The sequence below is a fragment of the Carassius carassius genome, chromosome 6 (genome assembly GCF_963082965.1).
Source record: "Carassius carassius chromosome 6, fCarCar2.1, whole genome shotgun sequence".
Lineage (NCBI taxonomy): Eukaryota > Metazoa > Chordata > Actinopteri > Cypriniformes > Cyprinidae > Carassius > Carassius carassius.
Window position 1 is genome coordinate 7664291 of NC_081760.1, and position 26841 is coordinate 7691131.

Here is a 26841-nt window from a genome sequence, read left to right on the forward strand (position 1 = left end):
GGGCAATCTGTATTATTTGTCCTTCAGTATTGGAGCAAATGGCTTTTCACTAGCACAAACGCATTTCAATGAATAATTCCGAAAAACAAACATCTTGCACCCAGGCTAAAACCTTTTCATTTTTGCTCTCAGCAGGGCTGGGAGTAAGGCTTCCTTTGGCTGATGGAGAAAATCGAGATTTTTTGATTGTTCTCTAATCTGAGAATAAAAATGCAGTCTGGAATTGAAATATTGATCTTTTACATTGCAATCACGTGTATATTACACCTGAGAGAGTATGTGTGATCAAGAATATGAATATATTTTCTCTGGGCCTTGTTATTCTCTGGAAAGAGACCATTTATACAACCCTGCATGTTTTCCACCTGGATATGGTGCCCACATAACCACATAATTAATCTGTGTCTGTTTTTTCCACATTTGAAATCATACATATATTTTTTTTTATGTTTAACATTAAATTGTAAAGAATTGAGGGCCCTATTTTACCCTATTGTTATCAGAAGACAGTTTATTATATTTAATGCAGATATTTACTTAAATGATGAGTGATAAATACCTAATTTTATATTATAAAATAAAAATGTTTATACATGTACAGTCAGCAATATTTGATATCTACATACCATTCAAGATTTTCTTAATTAAAAGAAAGAAATATTGTTATTCAGCAATGATGCATTAAAATGATCAAATGTGACAATGTAAAAAGTCAAAATTGCTAATAATAAAGAATATAAGAAATGTTTCTTGAGCAGTGAATCAGCATAGAATGAGTTCTGAAGGATCATGCGACAACTCAGCTTTTCCATTTTAGGAATAAATTACTTTTTAAATATATTAAAATAGAAAACAGTTATTTCAAACTGTCAAATAAAAAAATATTTCACAATGTGACAGTCTTACTGTATTTTAAATCAGGTGGATGCCGCAATGATGAGACTACATTCAATAATATTAAAAAAAAAATCTTATAGACCCCAAACTTTTGAACAGTAGTATAGGACTGTAAATAAATAAATTCGTTTTTCCTTGCATCATCTAAAAAGTTTACATTCTTCTACACAGTGTAAGTCAAAAGAGTAAAACGCTGGCCAATTTAGATGAGGAAAAACATCCTCTGTTATCTTTAGATGTCAAGAGCAAAGTTGTTCATGAGTTCGATGACTTCATCACGATTTAATAATTTCCTTTCAAAGCCTTTCCTCCCTTTCCATCCAATCGTGCCCTAATATGGGTAATCTAATTAAACATACATTTTTACATGTCTTGTTTAAGTGCTTTCTTTATAATGTGTGTCTTTATTTGAAGGCTGTGGTGCATGAAATGGGTCTATAACTCATTGGAGACAAGCTTCTTTAAATCACATTTTAAAAATATGTGGGCTGCCTTTTTATGAGTAACAAAATAAACGCATGTTTTTGTTGTGGGTAAATTTGTCAATCAGTGCCTGTGTCTATCTATAGTCATAGTTGCACCACCCTGAGAAAACAGCAGCCACCCTTAATGCATCCTGGGAATAATTTGACATATCAGGCTCTTTTCTGTGTTTCTCACTTAAGGGAATTGAAAAAGACCCCACAGCTCATCTTAAAAAAATATATATATATTGAAATACATTTCTGTATTGTTTTGCTGTTATACACGATAAACATGATTTTTCTGAAGTGGTTTATTAGAGTATTTTTTTACAAGGAAATATTAGCAAGGTCTTTCTACCTCAAATTTTCACATTTAATTCAATGTGTTATATGCCGTTTATTTGTAACAGTGAAAATTACTAGCAATGTCTGAGTGAAAATTGGTTCAAAGCCATTTTTTTCAAGGCATTGGATCAAGTTCATGATTCTTGTGGTTTCGTTTTTTGATTTAATTAGTTTATTTTTTTGTTTCCAGTCTGCTTAGTTAATGGTCACACAATATCCTGTATGCAGTTCCCTTAACGCAGAGACTCCGAGACTAATATATTTTCAACGATGCTGAAATTAACTGAATGCACAAACAAATGCAACAGTCCTCTTCAAGTTTCTCAAAAAACAATCATAGCCAAACAGATGCCTTTTCTGTATCCTAAACACATGTGTTTATCTTCCGCTCCTATCTTTTGCTAGCTGTAGTTATGAAACCACACTTTTCCCACGTTCCCAAATGGTAATTTCCCATTTTTTTAGTAAATTGTTTTCACATCTATTTATGGTCCCCACAGATTTATGGTCTCGGGTGATATTCCTAAAGTATGCACAAGAAAAATATTACAAATCCATGTTACAGTACTGTACTTTGAGTCACGATATCCTTGTTTGGAAAAGGACATTGTTCAGCTGGAGCTGTTGAAGTAATGTTTTAGACTAGAAATATCATAAGTATGGGACGATACTTAGCTTGTGTCTGGTCATGAGAAGACCACAAACTGAATGTTAATGGGGACTTTGATATTTGTCAATAGGTAGCAACGGAGGCATTTCAGCACTAATGGGGTCTCATTTGCATGGCCTGAATCAATAGGATTGTTTGATGGCTTTTGCTTCATCAGGAATGCTATTGACGACAAGGTGACACCACTGACATGAGTAACGCTTTGTTTATTTGTGTTGTCAGTTCATTCCGCCGCAGAAAATGGTGACAGACATCGATCTAGACCTTTCAAGACATCATTTAGCATTCAAATGCCTATAGGATGGATGCCTCATCCTGACAACACCAGCAGGGAATTCTGTTCAGCGGGAAGTCTGTTTTCCTCTTTAAGTAACTCACAGACTAAACAAAGACTCGTGTGTTGGGGAAAATGCCAAATGCCTAAGAAAATATCCTCTGCAGTCTTAGTGTCTAGTTTTAGCTCATGCTAAAATTGTAAGTGAATCAAATCGCTGTAAATGCTTGGGAACGTGAAACCATCTACAGTATCCACAGGTTTCAATAAGACAAAGTTCTTAAAATATATTATGGGCGAAACTTTCTTCTGTTGAAACATTTGAATGAGTGAGGTGGTGGTGGTAATACTGTAGGCTATTTCTCATTCGGAAAGATTCAAACATATACAGTAGCTTTCCCTTCTGACTCAAAGCCAATAAAATAATGCAAGGTCTTCCAAAGAAAACTACCACACATAGTTGCTCAAACTGAGTAATAGGTGAACATTTTAAACAGTATTAAGAAGCTAAACAAAGAGAGAGAAATGGATTGAAGAACCAGAAGATGGACATATAAGAGAAAAGCAACAAAATGTAACATTCCACACTCTTCAGAGTCTTCCAGCAAGAATGAAACACAAGCCAGATGCATCTCTTTTCCTCCTTTTTTACATTTTCCTCAGCCTGTCCTAAGGGCATTAAATTGAAGGTCACTGTCCTGAAGGTCAAAACAGCATCCAGTACGCCAGCAGTGCTCTCCACAGAGCTGAAACGGAATTATGTTGATAAAACAACATTTGTGGAATCTGGAATGTTGTGAGGATGGAAATTAGAGTGGATGGAGAATTCGATCTTCTCCAATGTAGCTCACTGTGTAAAGCCCTCTCTTCAATTTAAATGCATTTGGGAAGTTTGTGTATCTTGTGTGTATTGTGGAGAACATCCTTGTCGACCTCCTCTTAGTACATTATTGGATGTTTTGTGTATGTTATGCTTTCTGTAAGAAATAAAAACAAGAGTAAAGTTTAAGAACAATAATCCAGGTTTACATGTTTCATTAGTAAATGAAAATGATTCATTATTATTGTAAACAAAATTAATATTTCTTTTAAGAATGCATTCAATTGAACAAAAGTGACAGTAAAGACAAATGTATTTATTTAAAATAAATCTTTATTTTCATCAAAGAATCCTGAAAATTTCCACATTATATTCCACAAATTACTAAAAGAGTAGAGTATCAGCTGCTGAAAATTCCGATTTGCCATCACAGGAAATAATTACATTTTAAAATTTATTAAAATAGAAAAAAAGAATCGTGATATTTGACAATTTTACTGTATTTTTAATTAAATAAATGCAACCTTGGTGAGCTTAAAAGACTTAAAAAAAAAAAAAAAAAAATTAAAAAAGAAAATTAAAAAACCCAAAACCTTTGAACGGTACTGTAAAAAAATGACAACTAAATTGAACTCATGGTTATTTTTAAGTAAGTTTTGGAGTCATGAAAATTTACTTTTATTCAAGTTAATAAAAAAGGTGGGTCTAATGTTTGAACACCATGTTTAAAAACATACATAATTAAAATATGAAATATGAAGTTAAAAAGACATTGGACTAAATGAACACCTCGTCCAGTCCAGTGCTGTGCCAATGTGTAGCAGATTTTCTCAACATTATAGGGAGCCATTTTAATCAAATTAACACAAGGTGTAATTCAAGTAATTTATCATGTAGCTTTAGCTGTCTCACGGAGGGGGAGAGAGCGAGAACGGCCAGCTGCAGAAACAGATAAACGGGTGCAAGGGCGGCGCTGGAATATTCATGCGGCGAGCCTTTGCTTACACAGGAAACTTGCAATTAGTCCCCAGTCTTTTGATTCATCTATGTGTTTATTTGCTAATGGTTTCACTCTGAGACAGAGGGAGCCGATGATCTCATCTGTTTGGAGGACACGGGCGAGTGACACATGGTGTTGCTGAGAAAGACTGATGGGAAGGGGAAGTGAGGTCAAGACAACAAATCTGAATAAGCCACAGCTGAAACTGTGCACATAAATACACATTATATATATGAGCGAGTTGATAAGCATGTGTTTTTTTAATAATGAAAAATTATTAATATTTTTAATCAGCAAAGATCCATTAAATTACCACTTAGGTTGTGCACTTGTCACTTAAATGAACTGAAAAATAGCTTATAAATCTCTTGTTATGCAATATTTTCACCAAATATTGGTAAAAAAATTAATTAATAAATAAAAAAAACCTTTGTGTACTGTGGGTACACACACACACACATATATGCTGTTTTTTCACTCTTTATATATTATTATATTGTGTGTGTGTGTGTGTGTGTGTGTGTGTGTGTGTGTGTGTGTGTGTGTGTGTGTGTGTGTGTGTGTGTGCGCGTGTGTGTGTGTGTGTGTGTGTGTGTGTGTGTGTGCTCTTGTTTTTGTGACATATCAGGACACAACTCTGTATAATGACATGGGTATGACACAGGTATTACAAGGAGAGGGTGACTTATGAGGACATAACCCATGTCCCCATGTCCTCAAAGCGCTTATAAATCATACAGAATGAGTTTTTTTTTTCGAGAAAGTAAAAATGCACAAAGTTTCTTGTGAGGGTTAGGGTTAGGTGTAGGGTTGGTGAAGGCTGATAGAATATACAGTTTGTGCAGTATAAAAACCATTACACCTATGGGATGAACCCATTTTTCACAAAAACAAACGTGTGTGTGTGTGTGTGTGTGTATGTGTGTGTGCTTTAATATTATTATTTAATATATGTATTTCTATGAAAAGGGGCCATTTCATCTAAGTTTCAGTTAAATTCAATACCTTTTAACAAGCAGTTGTCCTCCGGGCTTCTGCATTGCTCCGTCTCCATGTCCAGACTCATTGGATCTGTGTTAACAGACAGTGACAGCTGACAAAGCCTGCTGAAAGACTATCAGCCTGAATGAAACACTCTTGAGTGTGTGTGAGGGTGTCTCACCGTGTGTGAGAGAGTCTGATGTGGTGGCCTGCTGTAGGGCCTGCTCGATCTGCCCTCTCCGCTTGGACTCATATTCCAGTGCCTCCTGTAACCTCCTCTTTGCCTTCTTCTCCTTCTTCAGACGTCTCTGGATGGTGGCTGGATGAGAAAAGATAAGGGAAAAGTTCCACGTGTAAACAACAAACGGAAATGGATGATTGCTGGTTTTTCAGTTTTTCAATATTATATTACAATGCAACATTTTACCTCGACTGTGTAGTTCAGAGGTGAGCTGCCTCTCTAGACTCTCTCTCATCTCTCTCTCTCTGTACAGCTCCATCTTGAGCCCTCTCCTCTCCTGCTGAAGCTGTTTCTCTTGCACACGTGCATTCTCCAAAGCCACCTTTAGCAGACCCTGCAACATGTCTGCCTTATTAATGCCGAACAAGTTTGTATGAGTGTGTGTGTGTGTGTGTGTGTGTGTGTGTGTGTGTGTGTGTGTGTGTGTGTGTGCGTGTGTGTGTATTTGTTTCTGGCCATACCTGGACATTAGTGAGCAGCGTCTCAACAGAGGAGAGGCCATCGGTGAAAAGAAGGGAAGCAGGGAAGCCAGAGGACAATGACTGAGTTGGGACCTTCTCAAAGATTGTTGGCTTCACTGCATTTTGTTCAACTGTAAAATAATAAACACAAAGAAGGGATGAATTCAACTGATCTGCTGGTTGTTAAAGCAATGGTTTAGCTATGAGTTTAAATTGTCATCATTTACGCAGTTTCAAATTAGTTAACAAAATCTAAAACCATAAAAAAATGACTTGAAATAAAACAAACGTATAAAAAGAATATATTGCAGCTAGCTAGGAAGGCAACAGTTCTCATTTTGATTTAACTGATGTAATATAATAGTTTAAACTAAAACTGAAATAAAAATGAATAAAAATGATCTAGTCATATAAAAAAAACTAATAAATATGACAAAAACACTAGAAAATTATAATTAAAATGAGCAAAGAAGATATTACAATAAGTGAATTCAAAATATTTATAAAAACTATACCAGTGACACAATGATAGTAAAATAGCCCAAGCCTAAGATAAGGAAGGTAAGAATTTCAGCAAATAAGATCTTTTTTTTCTTTTGAAGAATGCGCAGAATATATAGATGCTGACTTTTCTGCAGTCATTATCTCCAGTCTTCAGTGTCCTCAGAATCATAAAGTTCATAAGAACAGCATTTATTTGACATTTTTTGTAACATGACAAAAGTATTTACTGTCAATTTAATATGTCCTTATTAAATAAAAGTATTAATTTACTCACAATAAAAAAATAACCCCAAAATTTTAAATTTTAAATATGTCTGTCGATATATGCTTTTTATACATTTGCTAGAAGCGGATGAAGCAAAAAAACAAGCATATTATTTTAATTGTTTTGAGATTACTAGTGTATAGAACCTAGAATATCCCATTACAACATACAATAAACCATTACATCAACCAACTAAACCCAATATTGTGGCTCTGTGTAGTAATTTAACTATAATGAGAGCAGAAGAGGTCAGAGGAGAGGCTTTCACGTAATTTTGTGTTATATAATTTTTTTTTTTTTTTTTAATGAAATTTTGTTTATGTTGAGGAAACTCACCCCTGTCGTTGGAAAGTCTGTTCATATGCAGAGTTGAGTCTGTCTCCCTTTGTTCATCATGAACATCATATGCTACAGAGAGAGCAAGAGATATATAAAGACAGCAAATAACTGACACAAGATGTTTCTGAGTAGCACAGACTATTGCCAACATATATTGCTTTGTACTGTTATTGTGTATGCAGCAGTCATTGCAAGCCTTGTTGATTAGTTTAACATCTTTTTTCCTCAATGGAAATCATATAATGCTGTTTTCTATGGACATTATATGTATGATATTATGAAACAACAGTAATATCACACTTCAAGACGAAGATGCTAACCACAGTACTTTTTAAATCCATTAACATTCAGAAACATTTTTTATATATGTATGTACAATGGGTACAGAAAAGTATCATCCACCCCCCACCCCACACTACACCAATGTTGTGGCTTTGCAGCCTGAAATGAAGACAGACACTGATTTTTGTTTTGTTTTTGTTTTTTCAGCTGTATTTAAATAATAATAATAAAAAAAGAATCACTGAGTTGGAAAAAGGATCACTGGCTGGTCTCAGTATTTATATTCACATTTTTCTCCTTCAACCACTGTGTGATCACTTTTGCTGTGTGCTTTGGGCCATTGTCATGTTGAAAGGTAAACCTTCTTTACATTGACAACTTTCTGTCAGAGGGCAGCAGATTTTCCTCAAGCATTTGATGGTATTTTGACCCATCCATTTTTCCTTCTATCCTGACAAATACTCCAGTCCCTGCTGCAGAGAAACACCCCCATAACAGGATATTACCAGCTCCATGCTTTACTGTAGGAATGCTGTTACTTGGATGGTGAGCTGTTCTGGATTACTGCCAGACATATCGTTTGGTCTCGACACCAATAATTCAATTTTAGTCCCATCTGCCTCAGAATCATTAAGGTGTGCTTTGGCAAAGCTCAATTGTGACTTCATGTGGCCTTTCTTGAGGTGTGGGTTTTTTCTTGCAACCCTCCCATACAAGACACATTTGTGGAGAATTTGTGATATTGTTGTCACATCCACACAATGACCACTCTTTGTCATAAATTCCTGCAACTGCTTCAGAGTTGCTTTAGGCCTCTTGACCAGTTTATTCCTGGCTTTTTCATCCAGTTTGGAGCGACGTCCCAATCCAGGGAGGGTCCGTGTTGTACCAAATGCCTTCCACTTCTTAATAATAGACTCAGCAAGGACTGAAATGCTCCAGGAAATCTCTTTTCATGCTGAGCTGATCAAAATGACCACAGCTGATCACAGCTGGAAGTCAAATGGCTATATGTGCCATTGAGAAGATGATTAGCTAAATTTGATTGAGTTTACAGGTCATTTTTTGGAGGGGGTGAACTTTTTTCCAACTCAGTTTTTTATTTATTTTGTTCCTGTTGGTGTTATATTTTTCACTGTTGCACTGAGTTAATACAGATGGTTAAAATAAAACCTGTGTCAGTCTTCATTTAAGGCTGCAATTTTATTATTTTAAAGTGGGGGGGGGTTGATGAAAGTTACGTGACATTCAGCCAAGTATGGTGACCCATACTCAGAATTAAACCCATCCGAAGTGCACACACACAGAGCAGTGAACACACACTGTGAGCACACACCCGGAGCAGTGGGCAGCCATTTATGCTGCGGCGCCCAGGGAGCAGTTGGGGGTTCGATGCCTTGCTCAAGGGCACCTAAGTCGTGGTATTGAAGGTGGAGAGAGAACTGTACATGCACTCCCCCCACCCACAATTCCTGCCGGCCCGGGACTCAAACTCACAACCTTTCGATTGGGAGTCTGACTCTCTAACCATTAGGCCACGACTTCCCTTAAATTGGTTCCCTTGATTGGTTCAGATTGGTAATAGCACACTGCTAAGTGGTTACTAAGGTGTTCTATGTGGACTACAGGGCAGTGACAGACTTATCTTCAATTATATGGAAATAAACAATTGGCACTGATTGATAGCTCGTAAATCTACTGTCTGTAATGTCTTTTCAATGTTTTACTCAAATGCCACAATAATGTATTTGAATTACACTACCGTCCAAAAGTTTGGGGTCATTTAAGATTTTTTTTTTTTGTAGAAACCATGGTACATTTTTTCAGGATTCTTTGATTCCAACAGTATTTACTTGACAGAAATATTTTGTAACCTTTTAAATGTCTCTGCTGTCTTCATTTGGTCAATGTAATGAATCCATGCTGAATAAAAATATTACTTTCTTTAAAAACTTTTCCTTTTTTTTTACCTACCCCAAACTTTTAAACGGTAGTGTATATCCATTTGTCGGATTCACTCAGGAAATATTGATATACTGTTTGATTAATTATGATAACTGTAATCAATTAATCATTAATTTCATCTCATTAATTTGACTGACAGCCCTACTGAATATGAACACTCACTTGTTTTTTGAGGAGAGTGTGTGTAAGGCTGTGTGGGGCTGCTGGGAACTGAACTAGTTTGTTGAGGTGAGGGTTCAGTTTTATGAGGAACAGTCCCATCTACAGATGGTGTCACGGAGGGACTCTCTTCAAAACACTCCTGCTGAAATGAAAAAGAGGAAATTCAGTCCTGTAAATAATCACACAAACACACATGCATAAACTCTCCCCACATGACAACACATCTTCATCACCCCAGTTCACCTTAATTGAAACAGAGTTCTGACTTTTTAATTTCAAAATTCTGTTTTTTTTTTTTTTTAAGTTTTTGTGAAGAATTGCCAGATACAAACTCAGAATTCCATTTATAAACGTACAATTCTGAGAAATAAAAAAAAGTCAGAACTGTGAATAAACAAATTGCAATTAGTTTTTTATTTTATTTTTTAGGGGGTGTCAACTTCAAGATGACAATTTAGAATTTTAAGGGGACAAGTCAGAATTATGAGATTTAAACTGTGAGAGAAAAAGTAGAAATTGTGTTTCAATTATTTGAAACAAGCTTCCATACTAAGCTGTGATTTGTAACATGGTTAACATCTCAAGCTAGAACTGTGTGAACAATCTTTGATAACGTTGCAGCAAAAGAGCTTGTAGAGCTTGTGTGTTTTAGTTTGTGGTGTGTACAGTATGTCCTACCTTGATGGCAGATGTCGGTCTGGAGACGGGGCTGTGCACCTGTGCACTGGCAACCATGTTGGCAATTGTATTAAGGTGGTTCATCTGGTTCATTGCCATGGCAACAGAGGCAGGAGGAAGTCCAACAGGAAGCAAGGGATGGGGCATCATCATAAAGGGCAGGTCCAGTCCTACGAGAAGAAGAAAGAATCAGGGAGTAACAAAGATTTAGGTGTGTTTATCACACAGATCTATTGTATGGCTTCAGATTAGATTTAAAAATGTAGTCATATGGACTACTTTTACAATGCTTTCGCATCATATTTGAAACTTGAATGCTCTGGTCCCCATTAATCATCACGATAATTGAAAACAGAAAGTCATACAGGTTTGAAAGGGTGTGAAAGTGAATGGTTAATACTCACTGTTGGCCAGTAGATGGGTGTGTTGGAGAGAGTTGAGCTGAGAGTTGTTCAAACTTTGCTGAGTTTTCTCTGAAGCAGGTGATGGATATTTCTCTCTCTCCCAGGACAAAGCGCTAAATCCTGTTTAATCAATAAAGAGTATGAAATGGTGAAAATAAATATTCACAATTAAGATAATCAGGTAATTACAGTTTAGATTTTTCTTATTATATATATATATATATATATATATATATATATATATATATATATATATATATATATATTCTATATTCTATCTATCTATCTATCTATCTATCTATCTAAATATCTATCTATCTATCTGTCTATCTGTGTGTGTGTGTGTGTGTGTGTGTGTGTATCAAAAATAACTAAGAACGGAGTTTGTTAAAAGTAATATTCATTGCTTTAGGTTAGCTTTAAGAGCCCATTTAACCACATGCTGTACACATTCTCACACAAATATGCTCAGACTAATGAACTTCAAAAGATATCCCAAAAATAAGTCATCAGAATACTATAAGATGGACATATATTATTTTTAGTGAAAAAAGGAAACATTAAATTGTAAGTTGCCCAGCGACCAGCAGCAACAATGAACTGAACTGATAATCTATCATCAGCATTCATGTCAGTGCCATTGGGAGCAGATGGTGTTTAGGTGGCAGATTTGTGGCGAAGGAATCAATGACAGCGCAGGATGAAGTCGGTCCCCTTAAGACTATCACATGCTCCAACCAATAAGGTCTTCACACAACCAGACAAAAATAACCTGATTTAAAACAATAAGCTTCCTCATTACAACACAACACTATGCTGCAGATACTTTACAACACCACAGCAACTTCACAAGTTGGTTACCATGGCATAAATACTATACAATAGAGCGACCATCTGTGCGACAATCTGCACGTCCATGGAAATCAAGACTAGTGTCAACACAAGCTCACATATCTTGTGGGACTGGAGTTCTAACATAAGTGAGAGGGCACTAATTCACAATAATTGGACAGATGAAGATGGATGAAAGGAGGGAAAGCAAGAGCAATCAGAGACAACAAGAGCTGCAGCTGTGCTGCGAAACACACTAAAACAAATACAAACATGCACACGTACACACACGTACATACGGTATATTCTCCTGTGTCAAGTACTCAAATAGAAACGGTGTTCAGCTTTGGGTCGGACGTCTAGAACACTGTGTATTTGTAATATCAGACCTGAGCCATATTTCGGATAGAATTCTATTCCTGTTTACACCACTTCTGATTACATGGGCAGATTATCAATCATTAAAGGCTTAATTTTACACAGTTTCTTGCTCTATATATGTTATGAGCTCAAAACACTCTTACCATATGCATGATTTGTAAACTAATACCTTTTGATGTCTGTGTCACATAACCAGCTCCATATCTATGCCTTTTCTGATGTAGTAAACTTAGTAGCTCACCTGGTACAGCACTGCACTTTTGATCTGGAGAGACTGATTGCAAGTCCCATGAGTCACAACACTCGATAAAAGATCTTAAAGATTTGTAGAAGTAAGCTAAAATGCCATGGTAGTGTCAACAAATGTATTTTTATCTGAAGTATATTTTGTTAACATGCAATTGGGTTTATTGTATGCGATATGTTATTTTTTAAATGGATAGAGCATTAACCTTTTACATTTAATTCCTGAACTACTGCATGCAATACATATGACAAACATAAAACATCGCCACATTTACTTTAATCTGTTTTGGACAAACCTTAAAGTGCTTTTCTTCATTCACTGGAGTTTCACTTTGAAAACACCACGAAACGTTCAAGAAACCAACGAATGAGGGAAAAATGAGACATGATGGCAAGGTCAAAACTGTCTCATGAAAACGGTTATTGCTCACTTTTGAGTATTTTTGGCCGGTAATTAATTATAGTAATTTGTATCCTAGTAATTAAGCACCAGATGGTCAGCTTGTCTAGACTGTTTGATCAAGTGAGGAATGCTTTAAAAGTCAACTAGAAGAGATTTGTGTTTCTACATGTTTGCTCTCACCAAAACAAACACACATACACTGGCTGCACAAAAACTATTGATTTAAACAGCATCTTAAAAATGAGGGCAACTTCAAACAGACAAGATGAGAGAAAAAGGGGGTGGATGGGTGAAGATCCAAAAATGTTGACCATATGCTCACAGGGTGAGAGGGGAAAACAGATAATGTGTGTGTTACACTATACATGACTTCCATGCTAAGCGCACGTGGACGTGAAAACAAGCACACATGTGCTAACATACACCCGCATGCGTGCACACAGAGCACACCTGTTTCTGTTAACGCAGGCAATCACCCGTATGACAGGTTTCGGCCATCTTGTTAAATAATGCATGGAATTTTTCTTTCAACTTGTCAAAGCGGGGGGGGGGGTATCTCTCACTGTCTCTCTCTACTCTTCTGATGTCATCCTTGTTGCTGATTTTCCTTGACTGCATTCCATCTTTCTGAAGAAGGCCGTTTTTTTTCTTCTCTCCTTAATTCTGCTTGTCCACAGCTGTTCACACTAGGAACACTGTGCTCTCTTCCTCTTAAACTCTTGTGAGAATTGTCTCTGAAGTAAACATTATCTGTGTTAGTTTCAGCCACTTTTAGTATATGGTGTTTGAAGACTCAAGATTTCATGTGATGCCTGAAAATCTGTCTAGCAAGTTCTGATCGGTGCAAACACACACACACACACACACACACACAAAAAAATCATATTTGTATTAATCAAGAATGCATTAAAATGATCAAAAATGACAGTAAAGAATTTGTAAGCTGTCTATTTCAAATAAATTCCTTTTTTAATAAATTTCTATTCGTCAGAGAATCCTGAAAAAAAAATTATATAATATAAATAAATATAAATTTAAATGTAAGTACAAATAAATATAAATAATATAAATATAGAGACAAAATTTAATATATAACTAAATAATAATTTAAATCAGAGAAGCCACAAAAGGCATATCAGTTGCACACTTTTGAAATACTTTGAATCATCCACAAATGATGCATCCAGTTATGCACACAAATATTGTGCATATATAATATTATCCATTTATACATCATCTAATTTTGCTTGGCTTGTATGCATACAGACAAACACATGAAAAATGATGTCCCCAGCAAAAAATGTCTTGTTTCATCTCTAGGGCTGGTGTACGATTAACTATTCACCTGTCTGTTGTTGGTCTTCTCTAAATGCACAGTCAGGCAGCAGTCATTAATGTCACCATTAGTCTCTTTAAACCAAGCACAACCCTGCAATATGGGCCCCCTGAGCGAGCTCTGTGATGGGCCTCATCTCACCCAAAAGGCCCAGGTTACTATTGCAAGGCCATCTGTCTGGTACATCTACAGATTGCAGATTTAAACAAGCTGCCTTAAAGGAACTCAAACACACATTAACAAACAAATCATGAAAGTACAAGCCTGTACCTGTATTAGAGTTGAGCTCATCTGAATTGAATTCTGAGCCATTGTGGGTCTTGTGTAGATTCATCATCATCTTCATCTTCTGTATCTTCAAAGCTTCAGCCATCGCAGCTGTTGTTAGACCTGCAACACATTCAAGTGCAATATCTCAAACAACTGTGTAACCAAAACACTCCACTGATATCTCACCTGATTATTTTACACAGCAATGAGGTAATCAAATGGATTCAACAATTTTATTAAAGATGTCAACAATCTCAAACAGAGCTCAATTTTACCAAGATAATAAGAATTGTTTCCTGAGCACTGAATTGGCATATTAGAATGATTTCTGAAGAATCATGTGACACTTGAATGCCTCAAAATACTGGTTTCAGGCTGCTAAGAGATGTGCTATTTATGAAGCACATTAGGCTAAAAGTTACAGCAATAAATTCCTTAGTTGACAGTAAATGGATGTTGTCATCAGCAGCAGGGTTTAGTCAGAGCAACTGGAGGGTCACAGTGAGATAAGGGACCTGAATTAGCTCTGTTGGACTGGACTGCATTATTTATATAAGCATATCATGGAAGTTGTCCAATAAATAGCCATCTGCCAATCAATCACTCTAAACTCCTCCCACCACCAGAACAATTAGCTAGGCAAAGAGCTCTGTCCTTGGTTTCCCTTGGATACTGTCAAAAACAAAGAAAAAAAAAACAAAGAAAAAAGTATTGATTGCTGACAGATGATTCTCTGGACTTGTGATTGATGTTAAAATTGTTGCCTCTCTCATTATAATTCACATTTTTAAGTCACAACACTGTAACTCTAAATATGTCCATTGTGTGTTCATGATGGTGTGTGTGTGTGTGTGTGTGTGTGTATATGTGTGTGTGTGTTTGTGTGTGTGTGTGTGTGTGTGTGTATGTTTTTGCATATGTGTTTGGGTGAGCGTGTGTATTGCATTTGACAAGGTCATGATTTTCCGATTCATTGTGACAAAGAAGAAAACTGCAGGTGAGGCTGACTGATGATAAGGACAAAAACAATGGACCATTAACACACACACACTACCCCCCCCCCCCCCACCACACACACACACACACACACACACAAAAGTAAAGAGCAGCATATTCCCTCAGTAGAGCATTAGCTGCTTGGCTAATCATGATTTTAACATCTCTATGTGAATTCTGACTGTCTAAATCTAGTATACAGCTGTTGCATGATTTTCGCTGTGGACTCATGGGAAAAACAATCTTCAGAGACTTGAGTTGAGTTATGTAAGCTGTTTGACAAGAAGGAAAGTGTACGTTCATGTGAAGGGAGATTGTGCTTAGGGGAGAACTCTATTCCTTGAGCTCTTACGGTATACCAGAAACAAAGTCACGGCCGCATACAATGTGAGAATACTTAATATTATATGTACATTCATACAAAAATCATGCTTATTAAAAGCTGAGAAACTGAGCTGTTTGATGCAGCTCACTAGTATAGGAATAGTTCGTCCAAAAACCATGTTATCACTCTCAGATCGTCCGAAACTCACACTTATGATACAACTTCAAGCACCGTAACTTAAATTTCAGTCTTTTCCTTAAGTTTCCTTTTCCTTAACTTTAACAAAAGTTGTCGAATGATTTTGAAGGAGTTCTTAATGATACATTTTGTCATTTGAGCTTGGCAATAATGAAAATCACTGGTCAATTTAGTTTCATGGAAAAAAGCAGCTTGGACATTCTGCTAAATATCTACATTTGCATTCCACAGTTAAGTTTGGAATGAAGAATTATAAATTTTTGGGTGAAATATTACAGGTACAGAGAAAATGCTTGGAAATATACACATAAGTATATATCAATAAACACTTTGGGGTTTTATCAGCAACCTTTAGGTTCAGAAAGGTTTTTCTTTTTTTAAGAAACCAATACTTTATTCACCAAGGGTGCATTAAATTGGTTAAAAGTGACAATAAAAATATCTATAAAGTTGCAAAAGATTTATATGTCAAATAAATCCTGTTTCAATAATAGTAAGAAGTGTTTCCTGAGCAACAAATCAGTATATTAAAATCATTTCTGAAGTATCATATGACACCGAAGACTGAGTAATAATGCCAAAACTTTAGCTTTGCTATCATAGGAATAGATTACATTTTGAAACATATTCAAAAAGGAAACAATTAATTTTTTAATAATATTTCACAATTAGATTTTTTCCCCCTGCATTTTTGTCATTAACTCCTTCCATGAGCATATTACTTTGCAAAAACAGTAAAAAAAAAACTTTTAAAAAAATTGAACGTTAGTGTATATATGAGAGTATTATTCTTTAAGGTAAACTGTAAAAAGTGATTGTGATTTTAACAGTAAAAGACTGTAAAAATGCTACAGTAAAACTAGGCTATCAGTAAGTTTCCATACTATATACAGTTAATAACTGTGATTACATTCAATGTAATTTTACAGTAAAATACTGTTAAAATCATGGTTTTTGGAAGTGAAAAAGAAAAAGTTACTGTATAAATTACAGTGAAAAAACCTAAATTGACACTGCCAGAATTCCCTGCATGACACTTCATATTTTATGTTATTTCATTTAAATAAATATGTTTCGTATCAGTTGTGTACATTAGGGTTTTATCTTACATCTAATGTTGTTAAATTAATGTTTATTGCATTATTTCAGTATCATCTGTCTTACCATGATGGTGTTTAGTGTTTGTGTGAATTACATTGTGCACCTATATATATATATCTTCTCAGCTTGTGGAAGAGCCGTTTGTGATGAGCTTTGATTCATCAAGTGACTTTCTCATCACCACCTCTTTTTGGTGCTTATTAGTATTACAATGGTTCAAAACAGATATTAGTACTTCAATATATTATTATTATTATTATTATTATTATTATATGGAACCTAAATACTCTTTATCTCTCCTCTCCTCTCCTCTCCTCTCCTCTCCTCTCCTCTCCTCTCCTCTCCTCTCCTCTCCTCTCAGTGTTTTGGCACCACCCCCTGCTGTCTGTCATTGCCCTAAGTGTCAAAGTCAAATTTTACTTAACTAATATTTAAAATTGAGAGAAACAATATCATGCCATTGTCACATACCTCAGATCCCATTATCTTGAGATATTACTTATGTTCAGTAAGAGTACAGAGCTACAAAATTAATGTAGATAATACAGCTCAGTCCAACAAATCATCAAAAAATGGCTGAAAAAAAGGTATCATATTGAAATGACATTTGATCTTGGCCCTGTATATTGGCAAATCTGAGCAAAGTTTGAGATATTGTTCATATCACTTCTAAAGCTCTAGAGAAACAAAGAGATTGCTCCGGGGTTTTTTTTTCTTTTTTTCAGGCAAACAATCTGAGAAGCCTCTCAATTCCTGTCTAAGAGGAACAAATGAGATATTAAACTAACTTCTGATTTTCTTTTCTTTGGAAGCAATCACAATGGTAAGCAAAATACTGCTATATCTCCATTGTGTTTGCTTGTCTGTTTGTACAGTATATTTCTGTTGGAATATAATCACTGATTCGTTCATATGGTGCCACCATTTACTTTATTTTTTTTTACCCAACTGTCATAGCCCCAAACAATGACTGAGCACTTGGCAAATCAAAGCAAACTGCTCTACGCTCATTCCTAACGAGTCCTGACATCTGGCACTTGACGATGCCAAGACACTAAGTGACATCTCCACGGTAACTGCTCAAACACGGCAGAATATCACTGCACAGTCTAGCGCATCCTCCATGGTGACCCCACATCTGTGTGTGTGTGTGTGTGTGTGTGTGTGTGTGTGTGTGTGTGTGTGTGTGTGTGTCTGCGTGTGTGTGAGAGAAAGAGAGGCAATACTTTTTGCAGGGCCTTTACTGCACACACATACATATACACATGTGCTGATAAGCATACAGTATATAGCAAAATATTTTTAACCAGGTGTATAGATTGGAAGAATGGGTTAGGGTTTTAAAATTTTTGATCTCTCTAACATCAAATTTATGGAAGTATTTTTATTAATTATTTATTTATTGACCGCAGCTAAACAAAGGTCAATATTTTATTGTGTACACTTATACTGGCCTCATCAAGCTAAGTAGTTCCACTGTAATATAGGGGGGGGGGGGTCATATTCATATTTTATACACAAATCTGATTAGTACTGAGTGTATATAATGTAATGTGTTGTTATTGTTAAATAAAACTAAAAATAGAACTATTAAAAATACTTTGGTTAATTGAAGTTAAATGAAGCTGAAATATAATATAAATATTAGGTGATAAACTAGATAAGAAATTAGATTTTAAATTAGAAATATTGCCTCTAACTGAGTTGCAACTGAAGTACTACAATGACTAAAAGTAAAATAATAATAATAATAATAATAATAATAATAATAATAATAATAATAATAATAATAATAATAATAAATTAAAGCTAACTGGAAAAAAATTAAAATTAAATTAAACTAACTAAAAATTATTTTTAATATAATTATTTTTAATAAAATTATTTTTAATAAATTAAAGCACATAACAAAATTACCAAAACTTGAAACAAACTGAAGATAAAAAAGTAAAATAAGTCGTCATATTTTGATCTTTACCTCGCAACAACAAATAATAAAATAAATAATATAGTAGTGTGTGTGTATCATATGTTATGTAGTAGGATAAACATATTGTGATGGTTGAAAATTGAAAAAATAACAAACATGAAACTACTGATACAGGATAGAGGGCTGTTGTTTAGGAATAGGCCATAAAAACTGTCTATGATGGTTAAAGCCCAGGTACTTTGGGTCTGTGGTGGGAAAATATAACTTCTTGAAAGTTAAGTTATAACTTTCAAGTGATTAAAAATGAAAAAAGAAAAAAAAGTAAATTACATTTTACAGACATAATCTTGCAAAAGAAAAAAGGCACTGCTTCCCGAGACTTAACCATAATTGTCTAAAAGTGGGAAGGACATGTCCCCTTCCAGGTATAATGATTGCTACGCCCCTGACTCTGGCAGAAATAAGACATTTCTTGGGGCAGATTTCAGCACATTTTCAGCATCCACCCTTCCCAATGTGATACAGTAGAGCTGAGAAGCTAGGACGGGGGATGTGAGGCTTCTGGCCAGTGAGAGGAAGAGGGAAATAGAGAGGGATGAACAGATGGATGAGTGATCCCGCTGGGGTGTGTCATTCATCACTGTCACCCATAAAGAAGGTGCATGAAAGATGACCGAACAGAGCGGCAGAAAGGGAGAGAGAATGAAAGATGAGCAGAAGGACAGCAGAGGAGGGAGTGATTTAAGCATATACTTTTCATATGTGCTGAAGGAGGCTGTGAATGAGTAAACTGAGGCTCATCTACATGTACAGAGCACTGAACATAGTGAAAAACGAGACGGGTGTGTGTACGGCTGCATTTACCTGTGGGTGACAGCAGGACTGGAGACAGATGGCTGTTTGCTCTTTGGTGGAGGATTCTGGAGCTTTCTTGCACACCGGCCCCATAGGAACGCTTCGGTGGGCGGCCTGGACGAGAGCTGTGACGGGTGTAAACACACATTAGTATTGTGCCCATCATCAAGGACAACACAGACAGACAATGGAGAGGATTTATCTGAGAACCACACCACTGTAGAAAAAATGACACATTTAAAGTGAATAAAAAACATATTTTTCTACTTAATATGCAAAACAAACAAACATACAAACAAAAAACTCAGTGATAAAGGCAATAGAAAAAAATAGTAATGAAAAAAGTAGAAACACAACAACACTTTTATATGAAATTACAGCTACAAGTTTGACAGGAAGCATATTTAAAACTGAAATTTTCTAGCATGCCAAAAATGACACTGATATTTCACCCGATTTTCATCTAAATTATTAGCCTGATGATAACTGATTTAAAAAGGGTAACATAAAACAAAAATGCACAATGCACAACCACATATCAAAAACATTAATATTTTGAAATATTATTAAAAATTAAATGTTTTCTATTTTAAGATGTTCTAAAATGTCATTTATTCCTGTCTACAATGTCACATGATCCTTCAGACATCATTCTTAAATGCTGATTTGCTGCACAAGAAACTTTTTTTTTTTTTTGCAGGATTCTTTGGTGAATAGAAAGATAAAATGAACTGCATTTATTTAAAATAGAAGTACTGTGAAACATCATATATGTCTCTACTGTCACTTTTGATCAAACTAATGCGTCCTTGTTAAAAAAAATATTATACTGACCGTAACGTATATACACTTAACAAAAAAATATCTATCTAATGTAAATATAGTTTCTATGTTCTGGAACTGGAAAGGCTTTATAAAGGTCAAAACAAAACAAAAATATTCTGAAGGTTTGGATGCAGACTCTTCAGCAAATTTCAAAAGGGACTCCCAATAGCTCTTCTCTTGCTATTACATTGCACATATTTCCACAATGTATTTTGTATTTAAATAAATTTTTCCACACAGTATTTTGTATTTTTAAAAAATACATTATTATGTATTTATGCCCATCTCTGCCGACAGGACATGCAGATCACCCACTCGCTTTTCACACATGAATGCGAGCAGTAGCTCTGTCTTAAATAAGAGCCCTTTTAAGACATTTGACTTGAGCTGGTTCAAAGAGTGGGCCAGACAGCGAACTGAGCACTAACGTGTAATGACTAGACTGAGCAGACACAATTATTTGTAATGTTTAACAAATAATCTTTAAAACCCACTCTGGAGTTCCATGAACCATCCCCCGAAAGTGCAACTATCACTCCTAGAGGCTTCAGTTACCAGGGCTACCATCTGATAAGTTTCACTGCTCGAAAGTATGTGGAAAGATGCTATGTGCAATGGAATAGTCACTGCGAAAGTCAGACAAAGGGCCACAGAATGGACATTTCCACCATATAAATTCATATAACTTTCTATGAATAAACATACATATTACAGAACATTGTGTCTACTATTTACTTGAGGCATGTACAATCATGTATCCTATAGAATCACATAATACAATATATGTTTATTGTGTTTTGTCTATATATATAAAACCTTGAATGAATGTGCTAGTATTACTTAATTAACCAAGATCACACATAAGCTCCAAATTACATTTCCTATTTGTTAATTTACATTACATTTTGCAAACTCTGTGACACACTGGTATTATAAGAATCTTTAAGACTCTTCTCTTGAGCAGCCAATCCAGTTTCATATGCAAAACACCCTGCTAGAAGACAAAGAATCGTAAAACATTCCCTTCCAAGTTACCATTCCTCATGGTACTCAAGTTCTGTGGGTGTGACATCTTCAGACTCAAAGATCATTGATGACAAGATCAGGTGCGTTTTTAGATTCTGGGAAGATGAGGATGCTGAGCTGGAAGACACCTATGTTTGTGCCTGCGGCCTTGTGTTTCCATTCACCAAAGATTCTCAGACTTCAGCTGGATCTCTCTAATCAAGACAACATCAATCAAGATCAACTGGAGCCTCAACAAACTGCATCGGGACACTTTTATTCAAATGGGCTAGACATCCATGTATCAAACTTAGTCTCATGGTTTGATCCATTAAGTATCCCCACCCATTTTAAAGAAGGGTGTGTTAAAACTAAGAAACTGATGATTTGCTAAGGCTGTTGATCTGCTGAATCTCCAATGATACTATAACTTCTTGCATTCCTGTACTCTGCTTAAGCTCTCTTTCCATTGCTAAACTGCATGCATGTATGTGTGTGTGTGTGTGTGTGTGTGTGTGTAGTTTAAGTGTTTAGTGTAGTTAATAAAGTCCTTGTATCACACTCAAGGTTGTATGTTGATTTGCTCATAACTGGAGTCCCTAATTATGCAGATTTTGGCTACATGCTCAGAGTAGTTATTTGATTTTATAAATAAGGATGCTATTTCCCATACCCCGGATATAAACATTTCTTACAATTAATAAACAATTCAGAACAGGTTTGCTGATTGTAATGATAATTCTATGAGCTGTATGAAAATATGCCTGTGCAAAACTCAAAACTGTAGGGTAATGTGGATGGTTGCCAGGGTGTTGCTAAGGTGCTGATTGCTTTTGAGTGGTTCTGAGTGATCAAGTCAACAGAGCACACATTCAAGTCTCATTATGATTTGGGTACCATCTTCAAATGTAAAATCTATGGGATCTTTTATTCTTTTGCCTTCCAGTCAAAAAATCATAAGTCAGATCACTTTGAAAAGTGAAAGCTCAGCTCTCCTTGCAATTGTTCATGTCTGTTTGATAAACGGTGCAGAGCGATTTATGCGAGATGTAATACTCTTGTATTACTCTTGAGTATTAACACAGGCTCAGTAGCAGTTTAGATTTTAAACAGAGTAAATTAAATAAGGCAATGCGATTTTGAAATGGATTGCGTATGCTTTCTGCACACTTAATTACTTTGATGCCTGAAAGAGCCACAAGCATTTGCGGATGAATCCCAACAGAGAGAAAGAAAGAGAAGGGGAAAAAAGCATTTCCACGGCAGTTCAGCTGCTCAAATCTCTCTTTTCATCCTGGTGTGTAATGTTTATACATCCACTAACCTGCTGTGTCAGCCTAACAGGAATGTGTGCAGTGTGTGTGGGACGGTGTGTTGATGTAAGGGGGTGTGAATGGTTTCCTCTTTCTTAAAAGCACAGACAAAAGGAAGAACGCTGTTTACAATGCTTACAGTAATACAGCTCTTAGAGATGCTCATTCATTGATCTCTTAATACCACTTCTCTCTCCCTCTCATTCTCTTGCTCTATCTTTCTGTGCACATGAACGGAAACACATACACACACACTCACACACACAAAACTAATACAGATCTACTGACAACAGCTCTTTTGTTCGGTATTATCAGAGAGAAAAGAATCCCTCTCTTTTAGTGAACGACAGGGTGAGCTGCTGATGGAAGCGATGCAGTCATGCAGAGGTCATTGGCGCAGACAAACTCTCATAAAAATAACTGATGGTAGGCACTGGAAACACACTGGCTATACAATCCAGTCATGCCAACTTCATGGTATCAGATAAGGCTGCTTTTCTGTGGCTCAACAGGTAAAGCAAGATGCGACAAATGCTAAGATCATGGGTTTGATTCATAGGGAACAAAAAGAGTCAGAGCATTTGCATTTATAATCAGACTGATTATAATTCATAAGCTGATCTGAGTCTATAACCATGGAAACATTTTAAACTGCACCACAGTACTTTTAAAAAACTTTTTTATTGTTGCCGTGCCATTGATCCTAGTGACCATGAACTCAAATATGAATAACTTTGCTAAGTGGCTATTCATTCCTTTCACTTCTACAACAAGTATACAAAAATACTAAAACAAAAAATTACTAAGATTAAATGTATTTTAAATGACTTTTTCCAAAGGTATTTAAATTCAAAATAGTATTTCAAATACATGTATTTGAAATGCTATTTTGAATTTAAATACCTTTCCCTGCAGTAATCCAGCAGTCTAATATGGTTGATACTTTATGTATTAAGAAAATTAAAAAAAAAATAAGATTAAATGTTTAAATGTAAAAAAAAATTTCAAAGGTATTTAAATACAAAATAGTATTTTGTATTTTAAATACATGTATTTGAAATACTGCCCGTCCCTGGCCTCAAATAGCGTATTTATTAAGTTTATCTTAAACAAAATCTAGTTCCTAAATATTTATTTATTTAAAATTAAAGGACATCATGATTTTCTAATGTAATACTTACTCTGTATTTTAGTTACATAATGTTTCATTTGTTTGTATGTGGCCTTGTTTGGGAAGTCAAAGACAAATTTGCACATAGTGAAGAATAATGTATCTGCTCTACCCTAATCTAATTAAATATGCTTGCTCACATACATTACATACTGCGCTATTTGCTGTATCATCATGAACACAAAAATAACTCTATAATTATTGATGTGTTTACTTTAGAGTGTAGGAGAAAATATAACATTTTATTAAAGACAAACTCTGCATAAAACCTATATCGGACCACACCCAAAAAGCCTGTTATGGAAACCTGTTCTCAATCAATACACTGTCATCGGCTATGATTGGTGGCAGATGGAGGACAAGGGAGGATTCCCCCAGAGATCAAAGACATATTACTAAAGCTCAGACACACACACACAGTTTAACAATTATTCATTTTGTCAATCACACACACACACACAGAGAGAGAGAGAGAGAGAGGGGGGGGGGTAGTGCTACTATTTACTGTCATGATAGATATCAAACAGCTGTCAAAGACGTTGACCATAGGTCTCAATGCAGTTCCTCATCCATAAATGTTCATTAACTATATCTGTGAGGGTGAATCTCTCAGAAACATGTCACGAAATTGGTTTCTTATTTCAGCCAAAAATTAAAGAACAAACAAACTTTTTTGAATTGTGTTCTATAAAATAAATACAATAAGCATATTTGTCCAATTTTAGGACCATTTAAATTATAGAAAAAAGTTAAAGGCATAAACAATGTGGATCTGTGAAGACTTCAAAACATTGCACCTGTTTTGAGTGTTCAGGAAAACCTTTTTTAAAAGCAATTCATTACATTTGCAGTTCACCTTTGGTGACACTAGTGTGACATAGCAAATTTTATTTTATTTTATTCACTGTGGGGGAGGTACTTAATTGTCTTGTAAAAAAAAAAATAACCTTAAAGATCCTAGGTATCACTTCTTATTGTTATATTATAAAAAATATTATTATTATTATTTTTTTTTTTTGAATAATGTTACATAAATAAACAAAAAAACTAAGAATATAATTTCACCCTATAAGCAAAAATATGTTATGTTTTATTACTTTTTCGTGTTATTTTGGGTTAAGTGTGACCAGAACATGTTTTTAAGGTTTTGTGACATGAACCCGTTAATATTAACAACCTATACATAAGAAGATCTCCCTACATTACACTAGACATTACACATATATTAAGAGCTATATCTACATTATATTTACATTATATTGAGCTATATTTAGAAATATAAATCAGTCTGCTTTGTTGCATGATACACCTGACGAAGCATGTGTTTCTTTGTGTTTTTCCACTCTGTTGTCATAGTGCTCAGGTCTGGAGGGAATCCTCCCTTTATTGATTGGTCAAGGTTGTCTTCTTTACTTTACTTCTTTTCATTTGACCAAGGTATTGAATTTATGTAGTCCTTTGCCTATTTTCCTTGCTACTATCAAGTATGATAATAAGGATAGACAAGCAGCACACACATAAACAAACGCACAACAATCCACCCCACACTCACACAAGCTTAATCACACATTTACACACCCATTTATACACACATACAGAATGACAACTATTGACTTTTTCAGAGAAATACAATAGCTCCATCTTTCTCAGGCTGGTATTGTGTAGACCACAGACAAGCTAATTACAGTCACTCATTTTCAACAGAGAGAAAAGAACATGATAGGGAGGAGATGACAGAGAAAACATGCAAAAGGAAAGAAAAAGTGCCCATGACAAAAAACAACAGTGGAAAGTAAGGGAGAGAATGAATTAGATCACAGTGAGACAATTTGGGTTATTTAATGTTCAAAGCCAATATCATTTACAGCCCCTGACACTTTATATTTGTACAGTATATTATGAAAAGAACACAATGCTCAGGCACCGAAGTCTGACTGTTATTTAAATTTAGAATATATAATATATGTATATAATATATATTTCTGCATTTAAGAATCACAGTCAAATTTACTTGGAAGGCTGAGTGTGAAAGTAGAGAAGTAAATGGACAGAACGAGAGAGAAACAGAGGCACAGTTTATCCGCTGCTCTGTTTCTTCATCACACAAAGACTTCATTCATTCTCTTTCTAAAAAGAATCACAGAAGCAAACAGAAAACATAAATGCTGATTTCTATTCATAGAGTGAAAGGGGAAAGAGGGCACAACAACTGGTGGCTTGAAGCATTTTTATTATGCTTGAGTAAATAAAGAAATGTCTTTAAAAGACAAAATGAAAAATACTTTATGAGAGTGATTTACTTTCATAACACACTTTCTAAAATAGAGAACTGGGTAAATATAAAATGGAACCTTATTTAATTCCATTATGAAAAGTATTAATAAAATAGTGTGATTTTGTCAAGTCTCCTGTGCAGATATGTGGTTGCTAGGGTGTTCTGCTAAAAAGGCACAAGTCAAATGAGCTCAAGGCAGGGGGATTTACAGTGAAAAATTATAGATTCAATCACTTAGAAAAAAAAGACAAAAAAAAGCACAGCACTCCAAATTTAAGCTAGGTTTTTGTAGTTTGTTTAAATCAAAAAAGTATGAGCAATAGTAAAAGTGACACTTACAGTATGTTACCAAGCATCACTTATGACCAAAATTGGGCACTGACTGCTTGCCAGTTTCTCCCTCTACCTCATGAATACTTCTTTCTCTTGCACTCTTCCTGCCCTTTTCTACTTTGCCTCCTGCATATTAAAACATTTACTTATTCAATTCTCTCTACTTTCCTCCCTCTCTGTCCTTTTTAGATAGAGGACATATTTGAAAGCCAATAAACAATCCTCTTTGTGTGTATGTGTGTTGGAAAAGTGTCAAGTCAGCACGGATGACACCTTGTGATCGGACAGAGAGACG

The 26841-nt window shown here is 35.3% G+C and overlaps 1 protein-coding gene across 2 annotated transcripts in view; it reads right to left on the minus strand.

Moving 5' to 3' along the window:
- Positions 1-2562: 2562 nt before the first annotated feature.
- Positions 2563-26841, minus strand: part of LOC132142314 (dachshund homolog 2-like) — a 35137-nt gene continuing 10858 nt past the window's right edge. The window contains exons 2-12 of one of the 2 annotated variants that reach the window (XM_059552102.1): positions 19634-19749; positions 14220-14339; positions 10753-10872; positions 10349-10518; positions 9671-9809; positions 7259-7330; positions 6154-6284; positions 5879-6026; positions 5633-5770; positions 5476-5541; positions 2563-3627 (exon numbers count right to left, since the gene is read on the minus strand). In XM_059552102.1, the coding sequence (XP_059408085.1) occupies positions 3590-3627; positions 5476-5541; positions 5633-5770; positions 5879-6026; positions 6154-6284; positions 7259-7330; positions 9671-9809; positions 10349-10518; positions 10753-10872; positions 14220-14339; positions 19634-19749 (1258 nt within the window). In that variant the 3' untranslated portion in view covers positions 2563-3589. Of the gene's footprint in view, positions 3628-5475; positions 5542-5632; positions 5771-5878; positions 6027-6153; positions 6285-7258; positions 7331-9670; positions 9813-10348; positions 10519-10752; positions 10873-14219; positions 14340-19633; positions 19750-26841 lie in introns of both variants that reach the window. The other variant, XM_059552101.1, reaches the window with a different exon arrangement.